At 62.3% G+C, this 21,885-nt stretch overlaps 2 protein-coding genes across 2 annotated transcripts; one reads left to right on the top strand and one right to left on the bottom strand.

The window, feature by feature from the left end:
* The first annotated feature begins 611 nt into the window (after positions 1–611).
* Positions 612–7,344, top strand: CHLRE_09g416400v5 (uncharacterized protein). Its single transcript, XM_043066384.1, has 16 exons — positions 612–903; positions 988–1,100; positions 1,224–1,380; positions 1,691–2,346; positions 2,485–2,740; positions 2,828–3,019; positions 3,180–3,402; positions 3,626–3,791; positions 4,045–4,156; positions 4,287–4,427; positions 4,705–4,870; positions 5,031–5,103; positions 5,287–5,365; positions 5,488–5,702; positions 6,075–6,209; positions 6,346–7,344. The coding sequence occupies exons 1-16, from the start codon at positions 700–702 to the stop codon at positions 6,461–6,463; spliced, it is 3,006 nt and encodes a 1,001-aa protein (XP_042921680.1). The 5' UTR covers positions 612–699; the 3' UTR covers positions 6,464–7,344.
* A 102-nt stretch (positions 7,345–7,446) lies between these two features.
* On the bottom strand, positions 7,447–11,798 carry CHLRE_09g416350v5 (uncharacterized protein). The gene is made up of 10 exons (XM_001696703.2): positions 11,734–11,798; positions 11,383–11,560; positions 11,177–11,257; positions 10,821–10,936; positions 10,607–10,690; positions 10,278–10,362; positions 10,085–10,155; positions 9,806–9,931; positions 9,446–9,561; positions 7,447–9,170 (listed from the first exon to the last, which is right to left on the bottom strand). Exons 1-10 carry the CDS (start codon positions 11,764–11,766, stop codon positions 9,056–9,058), a joined length of 1,005 nt encoding a protein of 334 aa, XP_001696755.1. The 5' UTR covers positions 11,767–11,798; the 3' UTR covers positions 7,447–9,055.
* Positions 11,799–21,885: the final 10,087 nt, after the last annotated feature.

Raw genomic sequence — 21,885 nt, 5'->3', positions numbered from 1 at the left:
TCGCGGAAAGCGATTTTAACCGAACCTACCCCCCCACAATTCGCCCCCTTCCCCCTTCCCAGACCGAGGCATCCCATCTCTGCCACCCACGGTGCTGCAAACCTGAGCACCTGATCCTCGAGGCGAGGTGCAAGAATCTCAATTGCGGCGTGTGCTTTGGGCAGCGCGCCAAAGCGCTTGTGCATCGTACATTGCATGGGCTCTGCGTATTTTCTCAGCCAACTGGCTTTCCGGGCCAACGTATTTTCAACGTATCCAGCGTATCGTACTACGAGGAGGGCTAAGTGTGTACTATTACGCGTATCCTGGAAGAGGGGTCGCGTACTGGGCAACTCCGCACCACACTAGGGCTGCGCCGCCCGGCCCCTAAGGATGCCAAGCGCAGGTCCAACGCACGCACCAACGCTGCAGGTGGCGCCCATTCCAGGGCTGAGCTACGGTCCCCCTCAAGCGCCACGCGCTTGTTTTGAACCAATCGCTGCGGTAGCGAAGCCGGCTAGCGAGGCTGGGTAACAGGGAGGTGGAAGAGGTGCCTCGCAGACATTGCACGGCACGCCCAAGTTATACCGATTCGACAGCACCAATACCATATATAGTGTTACAACCTACGTCTGCTTGTCATACTTGTTATGCGTGCGGAAACACGAGAGGAGAATGGACACGAAGGAAACAAGTCGCTGAAGAAATGTTGCTATAATTATGGGGCTCTTTTCTTGTTTTTCAGGGCCACCAGAGTCAGGACTGCGACTGACAGGGCCTCAAAATGTCGCCCACACAACGAGTACAGTCCCCGATGCTAACGTTATTCAGCCCGTTGAGAAGTTTATTGACGCTGCACGTACAACGGCGCCAGTGCCAGCGCCCCCGCTAGCGCCCGCGCATGCGCCCTGGCGATCGAATGAGGTGAGCGCTGGGTCAACTCCTGGGTTTTTTGGCCCATCATGACGGCTTCGTTGCATATTTCTTTTGCGGGCGCGCTCTTTGTAGGAGCTGGCGGCCATCGCTGTGCGGGTTGCCGATGTCTCGACACACACATGGCCAGAGCGAGCGCGGCAGACGTCTGCGGACCTTGCAGACGCGCTGGGCGCATCCCTTGTCAGGTTGGTAAGAGTGCGTGCTTGAAAACCGGCAAAGCTCAGTTGCTGGATGAACCCTGCTAGACCTCGCCTGCGTATGCCAGTTCACTCTTGGGGCCACCTGCCACTGAACCCTGCTGCCCACAGCATTTGGGGCATCACAAGCGATCGCTCTTCGGCAGTCGTGCTAGCTTCCGGGGGCCGCTTGCATCCAGCACTCCCGCACGGATACACGGTTGCATTCGCCGCGCTAGTTGGCGAGGGGGCGGCTGCCACGAGTCTGCAAATGCTGGCGTCCACGGAGGTGCGCTGGTACACAGATAATCTATGGGTCAAAGTAGGAAAGACTCAATGAGGAAGCCGCGTGGCTCATGCAAGTTGTATGATACGGACCCGCCCGATGTCACCAGTGCGGTGTACCCTACACTGGTACCCAACAAGCATACCTGAGTACATCTGTGTTCGCGTGTAGGGACACATAGCCACGTAGCCAGGAGTCTCACGCGTATCCATCGCCCCCCTCGGGCCGTTCCCCATGAACGGCTACCGCCCCGGCTTGCAATGATACCTCCCATGCTTCAACTGTGTAACAGCCGCCTGCTTTGCACCCCCAGGCCTTCCAGTTGTGGAGTTTTGTGGCCGCAGCCGACCCCAGCGCATCTGGCGAGACTCGGCCGCATGCAGCCGCTGCGGCGACATCTCAGTCCTCGCCGCCGCGGGACTTCGCGGACCTGCAGCAGCTGCGGGCGGCCTGCGGCGTTGCGCACTGCGCGCTGCTGCCGCTCCGAGTGGGCGGCAGGCTGGGCGGCGCACTGCTCATTTGCCTGGGCGGCCCCGCCAACCCCCCGCCCGGTTCCATCAAGCCCCCTGGGGCGTCCGGCTCCGCAGCCGTGGCCTCCAGCGCAGTGGCTACCGGGGAACAGCAGGGGCCTGCGACCATCCCCGCCGGGGCGGACCCGCCCAACTGGCTGCCGCACCACCTGCCGGAGCTGAGTCTGCTGGGCGCTGCTGTGTGCGGCGCCGTGTCTGGGCCCTACCCGCGCGAGGTGCAGTGCGCGCTGTTGGACCTGGTGGCGGCGTTGAGCCGCTGCGAGTCCATCAACGCGCTCATCAGCGCCGTGGTGGCGGGCCTGGCGGACCTGACCACCCGCGTCACCTGCGGCATGGCCTTCACCGTCACGCCGCTGCTGACGCACCGCACAGGCGCCACAGCGGCCATCTTTCAGGACGGCAGCTGGCGGGAGGGCAACACCCGGGGAGATGTGGAGCGGTGAGGCGGCCCTTCGAAAGGGCCCGCAAGTCGCAATGACGGGTTGCAGTCAGCACTGGGCCGCAAGTACGGTAATGTGGGTGGGCTTGTCGGTATTGATGGGTATTGACGCGCCCCATATCCTCCTTCCTTCCGCAGGGACATGAAGAAGGCGGGTTCCGGGGCCAACCTGCCCTCCGGCGCGGCAGCAGGGCCGACAGCGCCCAATGGGGAAGCCAGCGCCAGCCCCAGCACCCACACCAGCCCCATGCCGGAGCCCAGCCGCACGCTGCGCGCGCACGTGACGCATCTGAACCACACGCTCATGCTACAGCTTATCACGGGGGTGGACAAGAGCCGGTATCGCAAGCTGTACAGCGGCGCCATTATCACCAACTGCAGCGAGCACGTGCAGGTGGGCAAGCAGTGCGGGGAGCTAGGGAAAGCGGGAACGCCTTGGCCGACTGTGCATCCTGAACCTTGCTGGCTATCCCAACAACAGGACGAGACGAATCGTGGGCGCGACGTATCTCTGTGCCACCGTGTGGGTGTGGCGGACACGGGCAGCCTGGTGGCGGCGGCGGGGCTGCTGCCGGGCGGCGGGCCACTGCTGTGCGCCTACCTTACTAGTCGCGAGCCGCTACCGGAGCCGCTGCTGGAGGCGGCGCTGGCGGTGGTGCACACGGCGCTGCAGGCGAGCTGGGGTGTAGGGGCAGGGAGGTGGGCAGGTTTGGGTGACGGATGACTGCACTGCGGAGGTATCTGACCCGGCATAACTTGCTTTAGAGCTGAGGCCTGTCGCCTCATTCTTCTGTGCCTCGCGCCCTATCCCTATCCCTTCACCCGCTGCCCAGCTGTGCCTGTATTCGGTGCACTCGCTGCTGAGCGGGCCGGGCGAGGTGGGCGAGGAGTGGTCCACGCTGCACGATGTGCACCTGCACCCCTCCTCCGTGGCCGTGTCCACCACCTGCACGCCGCGCTCGCTGGTGCGCTCCGGCACTGGGCCGCACTTGGCCATGCCGCACGCCGCCTCCGTGCCCTCCGCCTCGCCCGCCTGCATGGCGCCCGAAGAGCTGGGTGAGCCAAGTGGGGGGAAGCTGTCCTTGTTACGACATCCATGACAATGGGGCCGAGGGTCGGGGGCTCGAGGCGGTGGTGAGGTGTCATTGTGATGCCTGTCTGCTGGTAGCCGCTGGTAGGCTGGACATTGGTGTCGTTCTGCTGACCGGTTAGAGGTCCACCATGTACACAGCCAACAGCACCTCGCTATGGCTTCATGCTTCAGCCCATTCCCTCGCAGGTGCAATGACCAACGGCAACTCCACGTCTGCCACGCGGCGGCAGCTGTCGTTCAGCATCGCCAGCACCAGCACCGCCGCCCCGCCGCGCTCCAACCTGGGGATGATGGTGTCGTCCATACGCAGCAGCCTCAACGCGGTGCTGTCGCAGCGCGCCGTGCTGGAGGCGTGAGTCGGAATGGGGCGGGGGTTGTTCATTCCGGAACCCAAAGCAAGCCAACCGAGTGAACCCAAACCCGCCAGCCCCACCCAGAGCGTGGAGATGGTGTGGCCTTAACCTGTGGGAGCGTTGTAGCTGGACTTTGGAAGGTCGGCGAGGCACCTGTGCACACATGTATGCGCTATGTCTTGACTTGTAAAGTTCTTTGCCACAACCTTGTCAACCACATCCTGCCTCGTCTTCCTCCTCTGCCGCCCGCAGCGAGGGCCTGCAGGACGACGTGAACGGCGTGGAGCTGTTGAAACAGATCGGGCAGGGCGGCCAGGGGGTGGTGTTCTGCGGCACACTGCACGGACTGGAGGTGGCCATCAAGGTGCGGAGGGGGCTTGCGGGACGGGGCAGGGCGGGGGAACGGAGCAGTGTGGGGGGTGTAAACAGGTGGCACCTAGTTTCCAGTCTGACGCGCAGATAAAGACCTTGGTTCTGTGGCTCTGCTGTTGCAGGTGGTGGGCACGGAGGAGGGCGCTGACGAGGTGTATGACATCGACGACGAGGGCGCCATGATAAAGCTCAAGCGGGTGCTCAAGCGCGACGCCACCGAGCTGGCCGTCACCACCTCCATCAGCCACCCTAACATTGTGCAGGTGCGGGGCGGCATGTAGGCGGGCGCGGCATTGGATGACCGCCATCTGTCGCCATTTAAAACACAAACAAGGAAGGCGCCGCGCGGGCATGGCGGCTCTAGTGTCAGCGGCAGGCGTGACGTGGCTAATGAGGTCGTCGGCGCCATGCACGAAGGCAGTGCACCTATCAAGGGCACTGCCGCGGGGATTACACCACTTGTCCGAACATACCGTAACATGCACTGTGTATCGACGCCTGCGCCGACCGCCATTGTCCCGCGTTGCAACGGCCCTGCAGGTGTTCAGCTACTTTGTGGATGTGATGGTGGTGGAGTACGTGGGCCAGCCCGACCGCTTCAAGCTGCTGCCCAAGGCCAAGGGGCACGCAGCCAGCGGCGCGGACGGCGGCGTGGGCGTGACTGGCCCTTCCAACATGATCATATGCATGGAGTACTGCGATGCGGGTGAGCCACGACCCAACAATGGGCCGGGTCAGCGTGGAGCCTGGCACACCTGAGTGCACACGCATGCATTCCCGCAATTGTTGGGGCCTATCTCATTTGATGCGTTACTCATGTGTTATTGGTGCTTGAATACCCGGCGTGGCTCTGCACTCGGCCGCAGGGAGCCTCAAGCACGCAGTGAAGCGCAGCTGCTTCCGCACCGAGGCCGGCGGCGGCTCCCGACCAAACCTCACGTCAGTGGGGAGGCAGAGCGAGTGGTTGATTGGGGCGCATGATTGGCGTGTACATCCTGACGTGCAGGTGACGCGTATAACGCCTTCTTGGTACGACGTACGCGCCTCAACACTTCGGAAGTCACCCTCACATGTCCTCAAAACTCACTAATTACTCACTGCACTTCACTTACACCACCACAGGGCGCTGTACACGACGCTGATGGAGATCGCTCTGGCGCTGCGGCACCTGCACGCGCTGCGCCTGGTGCACTGCGACCTGGTGCGTGCAGCCCGGGGGCCGGTGCATTGTCCTGCCGAATGCTGCGGTAGTCCCATGCACTTACCGCTGGCATTAAGCTTCTTTGTGCCGCACCTACGGCCACTTGTGTCGTGGTCGCGCAGAAGCCGTCCAACATCCTGCTCAAGAGCTCCATGCGCGACCCGCGCGGCTGGGTGTGCAAGCTGTCGGACTTTGGCTGCGTGCGGCTGATGTCAGAGCCGGCGCCCGGGCAGCGGCCCTCCTTCAACCTGGAGTACGCGGTGGGCACGCCCTCCTTCATGGCGCCCGAGATGTTCTGCAAGGGACACCCGCTGGACGCGGCGGTGGACGTGTACAGGTGAGGGAGGGACGGCGGAGGTACAGCGATGGGCCGGTGACAGTCACATGTGCTGCACAATGACTGAGCCCATGCGCGTGTGCGCTCCTTTACCACCTCAGACATTTACATTTGTGGTTACGTTGCTCACTGCCCATGCGTGTCCGCGTCCTCAAACGCCACTACGCCAGATATGATGCCACCCGGGTCGCTTCCACGGGTCGCTTCGCCTGCCTCACATTCTGCTGCACTATGCCTGGACAACTGCTGCTTGTCCTGCTTGCCGCAGTCCTGCCCACATGGTTCATCATAATCCCTTGCCATCTCAGATGCTGCTGCTCCACCGCCTGGCTGAGTCCGCCCCGCTCTGCCGCCTGCCCGCCCTGCCCGCAGCTTCGGCATCCTGATGTACGAGGTGTACACTGGCAGCACCGTGTACGACGGCGTGCCGCCCGACAAGCTGCCCTACCACGTGGTGAAGCGCGGGCTGCGGCCGGCCTTCCCGCCCGACACACCCAGCGCCTTCAGGTGAGTTAGGGCGGGCACCTGTGATGGGTTGTACCTGAATAGCCAAGTGTGTGTGGGCCACATGAACTGAGGTACCCTTGACAATACAGCTGTATGTAGTCACATGTCGCAATGATTGTTTTGCCGCCTTCCGTAGGTCGCTGGCGCAGGCGTGCTGGGCGAGTGATCCCCGCAGCCGCCCCACCGCGGCGGCACTGGTGACTGTGCTGCAGCGGCTGCTGTCTTCTTCCGCCAACATGCCGCAGGGCATCTAAGTTTTCGTTGCATATTTTATTCCTCGACTGCCAAGCCGCCAGTAATGATATTTGCATTGGGTATGTCGAAATGGTCTTAAATTCGGCAGTGGGCTCTGCACAAAAGAAGGGGTGTGAGGGGACAGGGCAAGGGGGGCAAGGGGCAGGTTGGCGTAGTCCCGAAGGGCAGCGTATCCCAGACCCAAACATACAACAGTAATTTTGTGACGGTAAGGCGTGAGAACGCGATTGGTCGAAAGCGGAGTTACTGTACCAATGCGGCGCTGACTTGCTGGTAGGCTGGTAGCTTGCTGATGCGCATTCCTCACCCTCCGGGCGCCCGGCCAGGCGATAGCACCAGACATACACATTACACACCGCAACGCCACACTCGGGACGCAGAGTCGCCGCGCACCTGCAGGCAGGCGACCAGCCGCTGACCAGCGTCCACGGATGGGAGTGCAGCAAAGCAATGGTTGGGCGACAGTGTGGCAAGCAGGGGCAAAAACAGGGCTCGGCAAGGCAGCAGAGGGAGCCCAATGGTACGGCTGCGTGGCAGGCGAGTCGAATGCGAGTGTGAGACAAACACAACCGGAGTATGAAGAAGCGCCGCGGGTTGGCATTAGGATGCCGTGACTGATGGTCGGGGTGGACCGGTGGAGCAGCACCGCGCGCCCTCAGGACCGAATGCGGTTAGCGAAAGGGTTGCTAGTGTCGCACGCTGGTGTTGGCTGGTGGCTCTAAGTTGTGAATACGGTATGCAAACAAGAAAGTAGTGGCAAGGTCTGTAGCAGGGGCCTGGTCAGTGCGCCAAGGCGTTGGGAGCCCGGGCCTGCCCGGCGGGCTCACGAAGAGCTCCCCGGGGGCACAGAGGCACGCGTGTCTTCACGGCACTGCAACACCGCCAGGCACACACACGCACACACGCACAGGCACACACGCAGACGCACACACACGCGCCAAACACACACACAGACACACGCAGCCCGCCGGCCGAAAGGCCAGAAAAAACTTGTCGGTGTTCCCCGGGAAAAGGGGCTGAGCCCCTCCACAGTCTGCGGCCGAACAACCTCATCGCTCGGACATAGCAGGGGTCGGTTTCCGCAGGCACATAGCCAAACCAGGTGCCTAGCAATCGCGATGCCACAGCAGAGCCAACCGCAGCCAGACGCAGCACAGTTGTCAACAGCCGCACTACTTGTCATGCCGCTACGCATGCCCCAGCCCCACCGCGGACCGCTACCTAGACACCAGCCGGCTCCTCAGCCTGCGCGCTTGCGCCGATTCTTGGGCGCCGCTGTGCTCTCTTCCTCCACGTGGCCTTTCCCGCCCCCTCCGCTGCCAAGATGCGCGCACGCGCCCCCCCTGCTGCCGCCGCCGCCGCCGCCGCCGCCGCCGCCGCTCGCTGCCGCCGCCGCCGCCAGTCTGCAGCGATGCAGGTCGCTTGTGCCCCAGCAGCATCTCCACCAGCGCGTGCCGGATGTTGATTGCGTAGTTGACGTCACTTCCCTGCACCGTCGGGAGGGTAGAGTGAGTGAGTGTGTCCCACTGAGCCCACGACTGAGCCGTCACCCACTGAGCCCACGACTGAGCCGTCACCCAGCCGCTGCGCCATCGCCACGTCTCTAGTCTGAGGCCGCAAGTGTCTACCTCATCTCCCGGACATAGTCGGGGTTGGTTCGTACAGGCACGGCCCGCCATGCGTCCAGCCACGTCCCGCTGCCAAGCACAAGCACAGCCCCGCTTTCAACCAAACAGCGGGTTCCTAGCTACAACACTCCTCACTGTTGCGACCTACCACAGACTGTGCGGCGCTATGCTCGCCAGCAAAGACCGCTAACTAGGCACCGGCCGGCCTCAACCTGCGCGCCAGCGCCGCTTCTTGGGCGACGCCGCGCTGTCCTCCCCCACGTGGCCTTGCTCGCCTCATCCGCGCGCTACGCACATGCACGCCGCAACTGCTGGGCCCAGGGCCGCTGCCGCCGCCAGGCCCTGTGCCGCTGCTGCTAGCTGCTGCTGGTGGCTGGGGCCAGGCCAGGCCATCCACCACCACCGCTGCGTGGTACTCAGTTGGGTACGCAGTCTTTTGCTGGTGTAGTCTACTTAAGCTTTCCAATTCTGCCAGGCATTGCAAAACGCCAGCAAGCTTGGGCTGATCGTGTAATGGGGATGGCGGAGCCGCGGACCTCCCCACGTCATCGCACCTCGCCGCAACTGCTCGGTGTTAACCCTTGGGCCCCTGCTGGTCTTCAGGTGGCCAGTCCGGCATCCAGGGAGGAGAGCAAAGCTTGTCGTCCGGCGTCCATATCACAGCTCTTGACCATTGCCCGCGTCAGAACTCCAGCGCGCAAGGATGCACACGAACTCAGCTTCCCTTACACGCCGAGGCATGCTACCGCTGCCTGCTTTCTTGCACCTGTACCTACGCCACGTCTATACCTTTCCTCCATCCGACTGCGCTGTTCAATTGCACCGCAGCCGCACACACTGGCATTTGACGCATTCAGTCGTGGTGCATTCTCAGTACCCAGCACCCTAATCCTTGCTCATGATGAACTTCCCCCACACCACAACGAAACCGACCCGCCCCACTGCACACAGTCTGTGCAGCGCTTACTGCTGCTTGCACTCAGGCGGCTGCGCTTGCCCACCCGCCGCTTGCCCCTCGCCCGCGCCCGCGCCCTCCTCGTCCTCATCCTCGTCCTCCTCGCCCTCCTCGCCCTCGAAGCTGCGATAGCGGGGCAAGTGCAAACGCAAGCACACAGTGAGCAACCCACAGCATGACACGGGTGCGGGCGAGTTAGCGGTAGGCAGCCGGCATGCCACCTGACAGGCGACCTGGGGGCGTCCGTAAAACCCTTGCACAGCACAACGCAACAACATAGCTGCCGCCCTTCCACGTCTCCAGCGACGCGCCGTGCAAATTGCGTACTCCCACCTTTCAAACAGCTACCCTCCCCCCCTAAACAGCAGAGCCCGCACATCCGCAAGTGCGGCACTCACTCCTCGTCGTCCTCGTCGTCGTCGCCGGGCATGTACAGCCCGTCCTCGTCCATGGCCTCGCCCGTGTACCAGGACACCGCCTCCGGGATGAGCTTCTCCCGGATGGTGGCGCCCACCTGTGCAGCACACAGCCAGGGGGAGGGGGAGAGAGCGTGTTTGGAACCCGCGCTACCTGGCAGACAGTTTTACGGGTTGCTGAGCCAAGGAGCTCCAAGTCCACCGAGAGAGAGAGTGTGTGTGTGTATGCCTACCGCTCATGCCCCCACCCGCCCAAAAGCCTCATGCAGCCAGCCTCGCCAATCTCCCACCCATTTCCTGCAGCTGCCCCCGCCCAAGCTCCCCGCCCCGCCCCTCCCCCACCTCGTAGTCAGCCTCGATGATGGCCTGCAGCTCCTCCATGGTGTCCTCGTCGATCTCCTCCTCGCCGTCCGGCACCTGAGGCGGGTCAAAGAAGTTGAAGAACGAGTCCACGCGCTCCGTCTTGACCTGCAGAGCGGGCGGGGGGCGGGCACGCAAGGTAGCTTAGGGTTAGACGGGATCATAACAGGTATCGGTGATTCAATAATCAATCCAGGCCCACTGCTATCGGAATGCGCGCATTGGGCTTTGGGCTCGCCCCCCCCCCCGTAGGCCCCGCACCTGGGGCTTGGAGTCGCCCTTGCCGCCCTTCTTGGGCTTCTTCTTCATGATCTTAACGGTCACGTCCTTGCCTGTTCCGCATTGGGAGGTATTGTGAGGGAGGCGGGCTATGCTGGGTAGGCTGCAGGTATGCGTAACACTGCGGCTGCCCTCTTATGCAGAACCACCGTATCGCAGTGCTTGCCGCGCTCACCCGCGTTCCACTCAATCTTGGTGCCCTCCGCCCGCTCCAGCACGCCGTCGTCCTCGGGCAGCATGTGGTAGGTCTTCTCAAGCACCTGGGTGCAGCAGGCGGGGCAGTGGCATACAGGGTGGAGCACCAGGGAGCATGTAATGGCGTCGTAGCGCTCACGACTCATTGTCAGGAAGCCATCATGCACCGTGCCGGGGTAGCACAGACTTGCAGGCGCAGACCATCCAACACCACGACGCCCGCTCTCCCGTGCCTTGCTGCAGTTGCACCCGAGGCCAGCCGGGCCCTCTATAGCGCCCTAGCCACACGCCCGCCAGCCTCCGCCGCACCTCGTTGGTGAAGTAGGGGTTGGAGTCGAACAGGAAGCGCAGCTTGAAGCCGTGAGACACGCCGTCCACCACAAGGCCCTCGGCCTGTGGGGGCGGGTAATGCAGGTATGGATGGGGTCCAAGTTGACGCGACTTCGCTTAACTTGGCCCATTCTGTCAAGGGCAACACGAGGTCAGCCAGGAGTTGCGATATGTACCCCGGCCGCCCGCCCACCTGGATGTCGCGCAGGTACTTGAGCACGTCCATGTCCTTGTCCTTGATCATGTCCATGGTCACTTCGCACTTGAGCAACACAGCCAGCCAGAACTCAGGGATGCCCTTGATGGCGTCTGTACAAGTGCATTAGTGTGGATGCAACAGGTAAGATGGGCATGAGGTAAGCATGAGGCGCGGCGCGGGGGGCGCTGGCTAGGGCTGGCCGAGGGTGTTGCGCCAGACGGTGTCTCCAGACCCGCACCCCGGCCACACCCTTCGCTCCGCCAGGGGGTTACACCTTCCATCCTGCCAACGTCCCATCAAACCGTCTTGCGTGACAGTAAGAGGTCGCCCAAAGCAGCTTGGTCGCTCACCGTCGCCGGTGGGCTCGCCCTCCTTGGGCGGCACCTCCTTGGAGCCCACCACAATCTCAGAGCGCTCCACGTACAGAGGAGCTGCATGACAATAGTGCCGAAAGCAGCGCAACACCTTAAGGGAAAGATCCTGGGCTGGCGCGAAACCCTTTGGAGCACAAATGTGGAATCCCTGCTCCGACACCGCGAACGCACAGCAGTCGCACCGTAAAGCTTCTCATACTTGGCCTCCAGCTCGGCGCGCTCCTTGCGGAACTGTGCCTCCAGCTCGTCATGCTTCGCCTGCAGCTCCTGCAGGGCCTCCACGCGACGCCTCACGGGCGGAGCCAGGCCGGCAACAAACTCCTCTGGAGTCTGGTCCAGGCCCAGAGTCGCCATCTTGGCCTGCGAAACATTCACGATTGAACCTTCAGCTTGAAATACCACGCCACGCACTCAGCCGCTAGTGCAAATGCAGTTTAGGCACAACTTTATTAAAAGTGATGCAGAGCCCAGCGACTGAGCAGGGCGGCGCTCGAGGCGGCTATTGAACGCTTGACGCCTGCGAGCTAGCTTGCCTGAATCAGCTGTGTGTCGTTGTCGCCCGACATTCTTTGTGCTATTAGAAGAAGAAAGCATGCGTATAAGGTCTGGACGCAAAGTAATATTGCATGGATCCGGTCTGATGCGGCACGTACCCATGTAAACCCATCGACTCACGAGGTCGCTTCTCGCTCCGGCCGAGTTTTCCATGCCGCCTATTTCTGTATGACGGTTTGTTCACCTTGCGCACACCTGCGTTTGCATCCAACATACGAGGAGAGTGTCTTTACCCGCTTCTGATAAGGGGCGCGGCATAATCTACACCGTGAAATGCGCGCTCCACCGACACAGTGCGGTCATCGCCAATAGAGCCACGTAATGTCCTTGAAGAGCCTTTGAACGTGTTAGGCATTTGATCCCCATTGGAGCTTGAGTCTCCGTGGGTTCCGTGAGGCGTGAGCCATACTTTGACAAATCAAGGACGCCATGTCCCTCTAGCTACCACGCCGCCGTGTCAGCGCGCTGCACTTCCCAACCATGTCCCTCCACCAGCATCCAGCCTCCATCAGTGTGCGGCCTCGGACATCTGATGTCCACCGATCCGCGGGGGGCGAGGGGGAGGGAGGGGGGGCTCCGCTGCGATAAGCACAACCGAGCGTTGCGCAATTTGTCCGGCGTGGCAAGTCAGCATAACAAGGTGCATCTGGGCAGGAAGATATGAATGCGGATGTTACAGAGGGGACAGTCCCAGCACCCGAAGACGCCGAGCCATCACATGCTATCAGGGCCCAACTTGACTCCACCAACCCCGACTTTGCTGCACTTTGTCCGTGTGACTCCGCGCACAGTGAGTCCCAGCCAAGCCTCAACCCGCCAGAGCCCCACCGCTGTGCCTTAACGCCACAAGCCAAAGGCACCGGAGTGCCGGGAATCGTCCAGGCCGCAGCACACACGCACAGCGCACGCACTAACCAGGGCGCAAGCGTCCAAGCACTAGAACGGTCGCCCACACGTGCGTCCTGCCCACACACCAAGCCCCCAACCACCCACAACCTCTCACGGTGAGGGAGGCGGGGAATCAGCGTCATACGGCAAGCGCAATACCATGCCTTCACCAACAGCCCGAGAGATGAAAGGATGCGTAGACGGCACAGTGTCCCAACCCTTTGGCCTGATACCCAGAGTCACAAACGTCTGGAGACGACCCCAGAAGTCAGCTACGACGGCAAGTCCAATGCTCAGCACCCGGGCCGACGGCAGCTTCGCTCGCGCCGCCAACCCGGCCATAACCACACGCTGCCGACCAAAGTCCAAGGCAGACATAGCAGCGAGACACACCACATCCCAGACAGGTGGCGCAAGCCCCGCAGGCGGGCGCACTAACCACAACTCCTCACGAGAGAAGGCACTTAGAGCCTCCTCCGGCAGGAAACCCATAGCCATCCCCATACTTTCCCGCAGTGACAGCGCAACAGTGCAGTCCCAACGCCGGTCCCCATCCTGCATGTCAACCCCACACGCCCAACACGGGTCAACAGCAACGCCGCGCGCACGCTCGCTAGCATGCCGTGGAAACGCCCAACAAGCGTTGGCGGCCACGCGCCACAGTGCTTCCTTATGATGATTCTCCCATTTCAGCGACCACAAGCGGGCCAAGGTGCACACGAAGGCCTCCGCCGCCAGGGCAGCCCCCACCCCCGACACACCCGCGTCGCACACATACTGCAAATGCTTAGCCTTCAGGGCGGCTAACTGTGGAGCCATTTGTAGCACGGTCCCCGCCTTCACCGTGTAGGCAGTGAGCAGGATGGGCGGGAAGATATGATCGTGTATCTCACCTGTGAGCTGGGGGGAAAGAGAAAGAGTCGGGCGGTGCGACGCGACTTGTCCGGGGCCCGATGGAACCCGATGGGGCCTTTCCGATGGGCCACACAGAAACCCCAGAACTCCCCAACACTGGCTAATGGGCTCGCGCATTGTGTTTGTTGATATGGGCCCATGGGGCACAGGCCGGCGGCTATCCTGCATTGGAGGGAGCGTGGAGCAAGGGGCTTTGTGGTGGCTGAGTGATCTTGTATTACACAAGCGCCGCGGTCGGGTGATACTGTATCGCACCTGTGAGCTGGGGAAAAGAGGAGGAGTGGGCGCTGATCGACTGGTGAAAGTCTGCGCGACGGGGCCACATTGGACCGACCCATGCTTCTCTGCCCTGCCTAGCTACAGCTCTCCACAACCCGTCTTTCCTGCTGACTGACTGAGTCAATTAATCCTTGCATCCGCTTCCCCCTTCTCCAGTCCCGTCATCCCGCCGCCACCAAGGGGTAAAGCATTGAGTCAGGTCTGGATCGGCACGTAGTCAGTCGCAGCCGTCCAGCCGCACGTGATCGCTCGCTCCAGCCTAGGTCGACTACCGTATGGGGGACAAAGGTATCGTCTATCAAAGCTGTTGCCCCAAATCCGCCGAAGGCGGAGAAATGTTTGGGATTTTGGGCCACGCTTCTACGGATTGTAGACGTTTTGCCCACTTGCCCCACACGCAACATAGATACATAGTATATATGTAATATGAAATACTCGCACAGGCAAGCAGCCACATGGCGCAGGTGTGCCACGCCGTGCCGTCGGCGGCGACCCTCGCCGCGCCACCTCGGTGCCACCGCGGCCCGCCCGGCCCCTCCGCCGCGTGCAAAGTCGGCCCTTGGGCTCCCAGCTAGCTTTCACTATGAGACCAGCAGCCGCCACTGCAGCTACGCTAGGAAGAGCATAGCACGCAGGAGCCCAGGCCGCGGCGCCATGGTGGGGCCCTGAGCGCTGCCCAGCCAGGCGAGCAGATGGTCTTGTGCCATAGACCGGCGCCCACAGGGGCCGTAAGGCTATGTGACAAGGCTGTGATATACATCAGGGACAGTGGACAGCAAAAGGGGCGACATAAAGCCCGTATGATGTACACACGTCCCTCTGTGCACCTTCCTCTCATGCACCCTGCATCACCGCCGCCGCCACGCACCGCGTGGTAAACCAGTCACGGCCCCGGCGTGCGACCGGGCGCAGGCCGGCTGCCGGCGTCATAATAAGGGGCACAGATGTGACATGTCAGCTGCTATGCACCAGAGGGTCCAGGGCATGTGGTTGTGGGCGCGCAGGAGTGCAGGCCTTTGTGGGCGTGCTCGCTCGCCCGCGCGCGCTTGCCCGCTGCGGGGCAGCACGTGTAGCACAAGTGCACCGGAGGCTGTGCGGCGCGCCTGCCCCGCCCCGCTATGTCAAGCTACACTAGGTGGCATGCAAACACGGCACTCAGCCCGACATGACTAGCGGTGCCCTGACCACACGGAGGCCGGGCGCCCGGCAGCCCCTCCCGCCGCAGTGCCCAAAGACGGGCCCAGCGCCTGTGTGGCGGCCCCACAAATGCCCCAGCCTGCTTGGACTAGGCTTGTGACCATAGACGCATGCCCACAGCATGCTGGCTGGGCAGGGCGCATATCGCTGGTTCGCGTGTGGGCATGTCGGCATGGTTGGCGGGTCTGCATCTTGGAATGAGTCGGCCTACCCCCACTTCAAGGTATCTTGTTTACGGTCTTTTACATGAACGTATATGCTGATAGGGATATGGAGGAACCGACGCCAGGAAAGTGCCGACTTTTAGCCTGACCTTGCGTGGCTCGCGCGACGGTCGGTCGCGCTGGAAAGGCGAAAACAATTCATGGCACCAGCCCCGAGGCCACTTGCCCCACACGCAACATAGATACATAGTATATATGTAATATGAAATACTCGCACAGGCAAGCAGCCGCATGGCGCAGGTGTGCCACGCCGTGCCGTCGGCGGCGACCCTCGCCGCGCCACCTCGGTGCCACCGCGGCCCGCCCGGCCCCTCCGCCGCCTGCAAAGTCGGCCCTTGGGCTCCCAGCTAGCTTTCACTATGAGACCAGCAGCCGCCACTGCAGCTACGCTAGGAAGGGCATAGCACGCAGGAGCCCAGGCCGCGGCGCCATGGTGGGGCCCTGAGCGCTGCCCAGCCAGGCGAGCTGACGCTCTTGTGCCATAGACCGGCGCCCACAGGGGCCGTAAGGCTATGTGACAAGGCTGTGATATACATCAGGGACAGAGGACAGCAAAAGGGGCGACATAAAGCCCGTATGATGTACACACGTCCCTCTGTGCACCTTCCTCTCATGTACCCTGCATCACCGCCGCCGCCACGCACTGCGTGGTAAACCAGTCACGGCCCCGGCGTGCGACCGGGCGCAGGCCGGCTGCCGGCGTCATAATACGGGGCACAGATATGACATGTCAGCTGCTATGCACCAGAGGGTCCAGGGCATGTGGTTGTGGGCGCGCAGGAGTGCAGGCCTTTGTGGGCGTGCTCGCTCGCCCGCGCGCGCTTGCCCGCTGCGGGGCAGCACGTGTAGCACAAGTGCACCGGAGGCTGTGCGGCGCGCCTGCCCCGCCCCGCTATGTCAAGCTACACTAGGTGGCATGCAAACACGGCACTCAGCCCGACATGACTAGCGGTGCCCTGACCACACGGTGGCCGGGCGCCCGGCAGCCCCTCCCGGCGCAGTGCCCAAAAACGGGCCCAGCGCCTGTGTGGCGGCCCCACAAATGCCCCAGCCTGCTTGGACTAGGCTTGTGACCATAGACGCATGCCCACAGCATGCTGGCTGGGCAGGGCGCATATCGCTGGTTCGCGTGTGGGCATGTCGGCATGGTTGGCGGGTCTGCATCTTGGAATGAGTCGGCCTACCCCCACTTCAAGGTATCTTGTTTACGGTCTTTTACATGAACGTATATGCTGATAGGGATATGGAGGAACCGACGCCAGGAAAGTGCCGACTTTTAGCCTGACCTTGCGTGGCTCGCGCGACGGTCGGTCGCGCCGGAAAGGCGAAAACAATTCATGGCACCAGCCCCGAGGCCACTTGCCCCACACGCAACATAGATACATAGTATATATGTAATATGAAATACTCGCACAGGCAAGCAGCCGCATGGCGCAGGTGTGCCACGCCGTGCCGTCGGCGGCGACCCTCGCCGCGCCACCTCGGTGCCACCGCGGCCCGCCCGGCCCCTCCGCCGCGTGCAAAGTCGGCCCTTGGGCTCCCAGCTAGCTTTCACTATGAGACCAGCAGCCGCCACTGCAGCTACGCTAGGAAGGGCATAGCACGCAGGAGCCCAGGCCGCGGCGCCATGGTGGGGCCCTGAGCGCTGCCCAGCCAGGCGAGCAGACGCTCTTGTGCCATAGACCGGCGCCCACAGGGGCCGTAAGGCTATGTGACAAGGCTGTGATATACATCAGGGACAGAGGACAGCAAAAGGGGCGACATCAAGCCCGTATGATGTACACACGTCCCTCTGTGCACCTTCCTCTCATGCACCCTGCATCACCGCCGCCGCCACGCACCGCGTGGTAAACCAGTCACGGCCCCGGCGTGCGACCGGGCGCAGGCCGGCTGCCGGCGTCATAATACGGGGCACAGATGTGACATGTCAGCTGCTATGCACCAGAGGGTCCAGGGCATGTGGTTGTGGGCGCGCAGGAGTGCAGGCCTTTGTGGGCGTGCTCACTCGCCCGCGCGCGCTTGCCCGCTGCGGGGCAGCACGTGTAGCACAGGTGCACCGGAGGCTGTGCGGCGCGCCTGCCCCGCCCAGCTATGTCAAGCTACACTAGGTGGCATGCAAACACGGCACTCAGCCCGACATGACTAGCGGTGCCCTGACCACACGGTGGCCGGGCGCCCGGCAGCCCCTCCCGGCGCAGTGCCCAAAGACGGGCCCAGCGCCTGTGTGGCGGCCCCACAAATGCCCCAGCCTGCTTGGACTAGGCTTGTGACCATAGACGCATGCCCACAGCATGCTGGCTGGGCAGGGCGCATATCGCTGGTTCGCGTGTGGGCATGTCGGCATGGTTGGCGGGTCCGCATCTTGGAATGAGTCGGCCTACCCCCACTTCAAGGTATCTTGTTTACGGTCTTTTACATGAACGTATATGCTGATAGGGATATGGAGGAACCGACGCCAGGAAAGTGCCGACTTTTAGCCTGACCTTGCGTGGCTCGCGCGACGGTCGGTCGCGCTGGAAAGGCGAAAACAATTCATGGCACCAGCCCCGAGGCCACTTGCCCCACACGCAACATAGATACATAGTATATATGTAATATGAAATACTCGCACAGGCAAGCAGCCACATGGCGCAGGTGTGCCACGCCGTGCCGTCGGCGGCGACCCTCGCCGCGCCACCTCGGTGCCACCGCGGCCCGCCCGGCCCCTCCGCCGCGTGCAAAGTCGGCCCTTGGGCTCCCAGCTAGCTTTCACTATGAGACCAGCAGCCGCCACTGCAGCTACGCTAGGAAGGGCATATCACGCAGGAGCCCAGGCCGCGGCGCCATGGTGGGGCCCTGAGCGCTGCCCAGCCAGGCGAGCTGACGCTCTTGTGCCATAGACCGGCGCCCACAGGGGCCGTAAGGCTATGTGACAAGGCTGTGATATACATCAGGGACAGAGGACAGCAAAAGGGGCGACATAAAGCCCGTATGATGTACACACGTTCCTCTGTGCACCTTCCTCTCATGCACCCTGCATCACCGCCGCCGCCACGCACCGCGTGGTAAACCAGTCACGGCCCCGGCGTGCGACCGGGCGCAGGCCGGCTGCCGGCGTCATAATACGGGGCACAGATATGACATGTCAGCTGCTATGCACCAGAGGGTCCAGGGCATGTGGTTGTGGGCGCGCAGGAGTGCAGGCCTTTGTGGGCGTGCTCGCTCGCCCGCGCGCGCTTGCCCGCTGCGGGGCAGCACGTGTAGCACAGGTGCACCGGAGGCTGTGCGGCGCGCCTGCCCCGCCCCGCTATGTCAAGCTACACTAGGTGGCATGCAAACACGGCACTCAGCCCGACATGACTAGCGGTGCCCTGACCACACGGTGGCCGGGCGCCCGGCAGCCCCTCCCGGCGCAGTGCCCAAAGACGGGCCCAGCGCCTGTGTGGCGGCCCCACAAATGCCCCAGCCTGCTTGGACTAGGCTTGTGACCATAGACGCATGCCCACAGCATGCTGGCTGGGCAGGGCGCATATCGCTGGTTCGCGTGTGGGCATGTCGGCATGGTTGGCGGGTCCGCATCTTGGAATGAGTCGGCCTACCCCCACTTCAAGGTATCTTGTTTACGGTCTTTTACATGAACGTATATGCTGATAGGGATATGGAGGAACCGACGCCAGGAAAGTGCCGACTTTTAGCCTGACCTTGCGTGGCTCGCGCGACGGTCGGTCGCGCTGGAAAGGCGAAAACAATTCATGGCACCAGCCCCGAGGCCACTTGCCCCACACGCAACATAGATACATAGTATATATGTAATATGAAATACTCGCACAGGCAAGCAGCCACATGGCGCAGGTGTGCCACGCCGTGCCGTCGGCGGCGACCCTCGCCGCGCCACCTCGGTGCCACCGCGGCCCGCCCGGCCCCTCCGCCGCGTGCAAAGTCGGCCCTTGGGCTCCCAGCTAGCTTTCACTATGAGACCAGCAGCCGCCACTGCAGCTACGCTAGGAAGGGCATATCACGCAGGAGCCCAGGCCGCGGCGCCATGGTGGGGCCCTGAGCGCTGCCCAGCCAGGCGAGCAGACGCTCTTGTGCCATAGACCGGGCGCCCACAGGGGCCGTAAGGCTATGTGACAAGGCTGTGATATACATCAGGGACAGAGGACAGCAAAAGGGGCGACATCAAGCCCGTATGTTGTACACACGTCCCTCTGTGCACCTTCCTCTCATGCACCCTGCATCACCGCCGCCGCCACGCACCGCGTGGTAAACCAGTCACGGCCCCGGCGTGCGACCGGGCGCAGGCCGGCTGCCGGCGTCATAATACGGGGCACAGATGTGACATGTCAGCTGCTATGCACCAGAGGGTCCAGGGCATGTGGTTGTGGGCGCGCAGGAGTGCAGGCCTTTGTGGGCGTGCTCGCTCGCCCGCGCGCGCTTGCCCGCTGCGGGGCAGCACGTGTAGCACAAGTGCACCGGAGGCTGTGCGGCGCGCCTGCCCCGCCCCGCTATGTCAAGCTACACTAGGTGGCATGCAAACACGGCACTCAGCCCGACATGACTAGCGGTGCCCTGACCACACGGTGGCCGGGCGCCCGGCAGCCCCTCCCGGCGCAGTGCCCAAAGACGGGCCCAGCGCCTGTGTGGCGGCCCCACAAATGCCCCAGCCTGCTTGGACTAGGCTTGTGACCATAGACGCATGCCCACAGCATGCTGGCTGGGCAGGGCGCATATCGCTGGTTCGCGTGTGGGCATGTCGGCATGGTTGGCGGGTCCGCATCTTGGAATGAGTCAGCCTACCCCCACTTCAAGGTATCTTGTTTACGGTCTTTTACATGAACGTATATGCTGATAGGGATATGGAGGAACCGACGCCAGGAAAGTGCCGACTTTTAGCCTGACCTTGCGTGGCTCGCGCGACGGTCGGTCGCGCTGGAAAGGCGAAAACAATTCATGGCACCAGCCCCGAGGCCACTTGCCCCACACGCAACATAGATACATAGTATATATGTAATATGAAATACTCGCACAGGCAAGCAGCCACATGGCGCAGGTGTGCCACGCCGTGCCGTCGGCGGCGACCCTCGCCGCGCCACCTCGGTGCCACCGCGGCCCGCCCGGCCCCTCCGCCGCCTGCAAAGTCGGCCCTTGGGCTCCCAGCTAGCTTTCACTATGAGACCAGCAGCCGCCACTGCAGCTACGCTAGGAAGGGCATAGCACGCAGGAGCCCAGGCCGCGGCGCCATGGTGGGGCCCTGAGCGCTGCCCAGCCAGGCGAGCAGACGCTCTTGTGCCATAGACCGGCGCCCACAGGGGCCGTAAGGCTATGTGACAAGGCTGTGATATACATCAGGGACAGAGGACAGCAAAAGGGGCGACATAAAGCCCGTATGATGTACACACGTCCCTCTGTGCACCTTCCTCTCATGCTGTTGTGTGTGGTTACAAGGTGGTGAGCACGACGTGCATTCCTGTCCTTGTAGAAACCTAGGCCCGGGCCGGGGGGCCCTTATAACGCCTGCAACACTTATATATGCAGCTAGTTTGGTCCCCGAATGGGGGTGCTTATGCTCCTGTGCTCCCAAATGGAATCTAGTAACGCGGCTAACCTGGCTGGGTCCGCATTCTGCATGACGGCCTGCATTCCGCCTGTAAAATCGATCTCGCTACCCAAACGCAACTGGTCGTAGGCCGTACACCGCATGAGCACATGATTCTCATCTTCGACTTCATTTGTAACACATAGCGGGCAAATCCTCTCCTCCCTAGGTCGTCCATAGGCGCGGTTGGCAGTAAGCGGCCAGCAGCATAGGCGGAACCTCATCAAGGCCTTGTGGTGCGCAACTGGTATAAATGCTCTACTGTGCCCTTGCATGGTCAGTGGTGCCGCTCCTTCCGCACACAGCCCCATCCAATGCTTGTACTTGCTCATCTGCACGCCTGGTTGCTTGTTGTCTGATGGGAAAGTGCTTGGCTCAGACTGCAGCCGCTCGTGCTTCCACGCCTTCATTAGACTCTCTCGAAAGGCGGATACTATTTGCCCTTCAGGCAGCGGGCTACCTGCTCGGCTCTCCTCCCTTTCCGGCCTGATCATGTGCATACGGCCTTGCCATACGTCTACGCCATGCGCTGAGATAAAACGGAAAAGCCGTGCACACCACCCATCTCCCTCTGGGTGTACTAACGCGTCTTGTACTTCATCAATTAGTGCATCGTGAGCTAGGCTATCCTTCTGCACGGCAATCCTGTTGTAGAATCCAATGCAAAGCTTGGCGAAAAAGAAATGGAGTGGTAGTTGTGCTAATTCAGCAAACAGCAGGCGATGCGATGGTCGCTTCGTACCCACTGTCATCCTCATGTACTGCACTTGTAATTTGACGGCCTCGTCTTTCAGGCATGCTTCAAACGGTCCGTGCGCCAGGTTATTGCTGTCACGCCGCCGCGGTGGTGGGCCGCCGTCCAGCATTTCCGCTAATACGTCGGGTCCCCACACTTCACAACCATATGCTAGGATGGAGCGAACTTGCACCTCAAAACAACGCATGCGTATGTCGGGGGAGAAAATCCTCAAACGGTTTAATCTATTAGTAAGCGCGTACATAGCACGCCGCGCAGCCTCACATAGCGTCTCTCTGCAGGCGGCAAAAGCACG

Source organism: Chlamydomonas reinhardtii, chromosome 9 (genome assembly GCF_000002595.2).
Source record: "Chlamydomonas reinhardtii strain CC-503 cw92 mt+ chromosome 9, whole genome shotgun sequence".
NCBI lineage: Eukaryota > Viridiplantae > Chlorophyta > Chlorophyceae > Chlamydomonadales > Chlamydomonadaceae > Chlamydomonas > Chlamydomonas reinhardtii.
The sequence above is the reverse complement of the archived record's forward strand: the minus strand, read 5'-3'. Positions and strand labels throughout refer to the sequence as shown.

Bases quoted from the DNA above. Each gene is read 5' to 3' on its own strand.
- CHLRE_09g416400v5 (XM_043066384.1), top strand. From the start codon at position 700: ATGGGGCTCTTTTCTTGTTTTTCAGGGCCACCAGAGTCAGGACTGCGA. The intron at 3,403-3,625 runs GTGAGCCAAGTG...ATTCCCTCGCAG, and splicing joins CATGGCGCCCGAAGAGCTGG to GTGCAATGACCAACGGCAAC. The intron at 6,210-6,345 runs GTGAGTTAGGGC...CGCCTTCCGTAG, and splicing joins GACACACCCAGCGCCTTCAG to GTCGCTGGCGCAGGCGTGCT.
- CHLRE_09g416350v5 (XM_001696703.2), bottom strand. From the start codon at position 11,766: ATGTCGGGCGACAACGACACACAGCTGATTCAG. The intron at 11,561-11,733 runs GCAAGCTAGCTC...AATGTTTCGCAG, and splicing joins ACGACACACAGCTGATTCAG to GCCAAGATGGCGACTCTGGG. The intron at 9,932-10,084 runs GTGCGGGGCCTA...CCCGCTCTGCAG, and splicing joins AGGGCGACTCCAAGCCCCAG to GTCAAGACGGAGCGCGTGGA.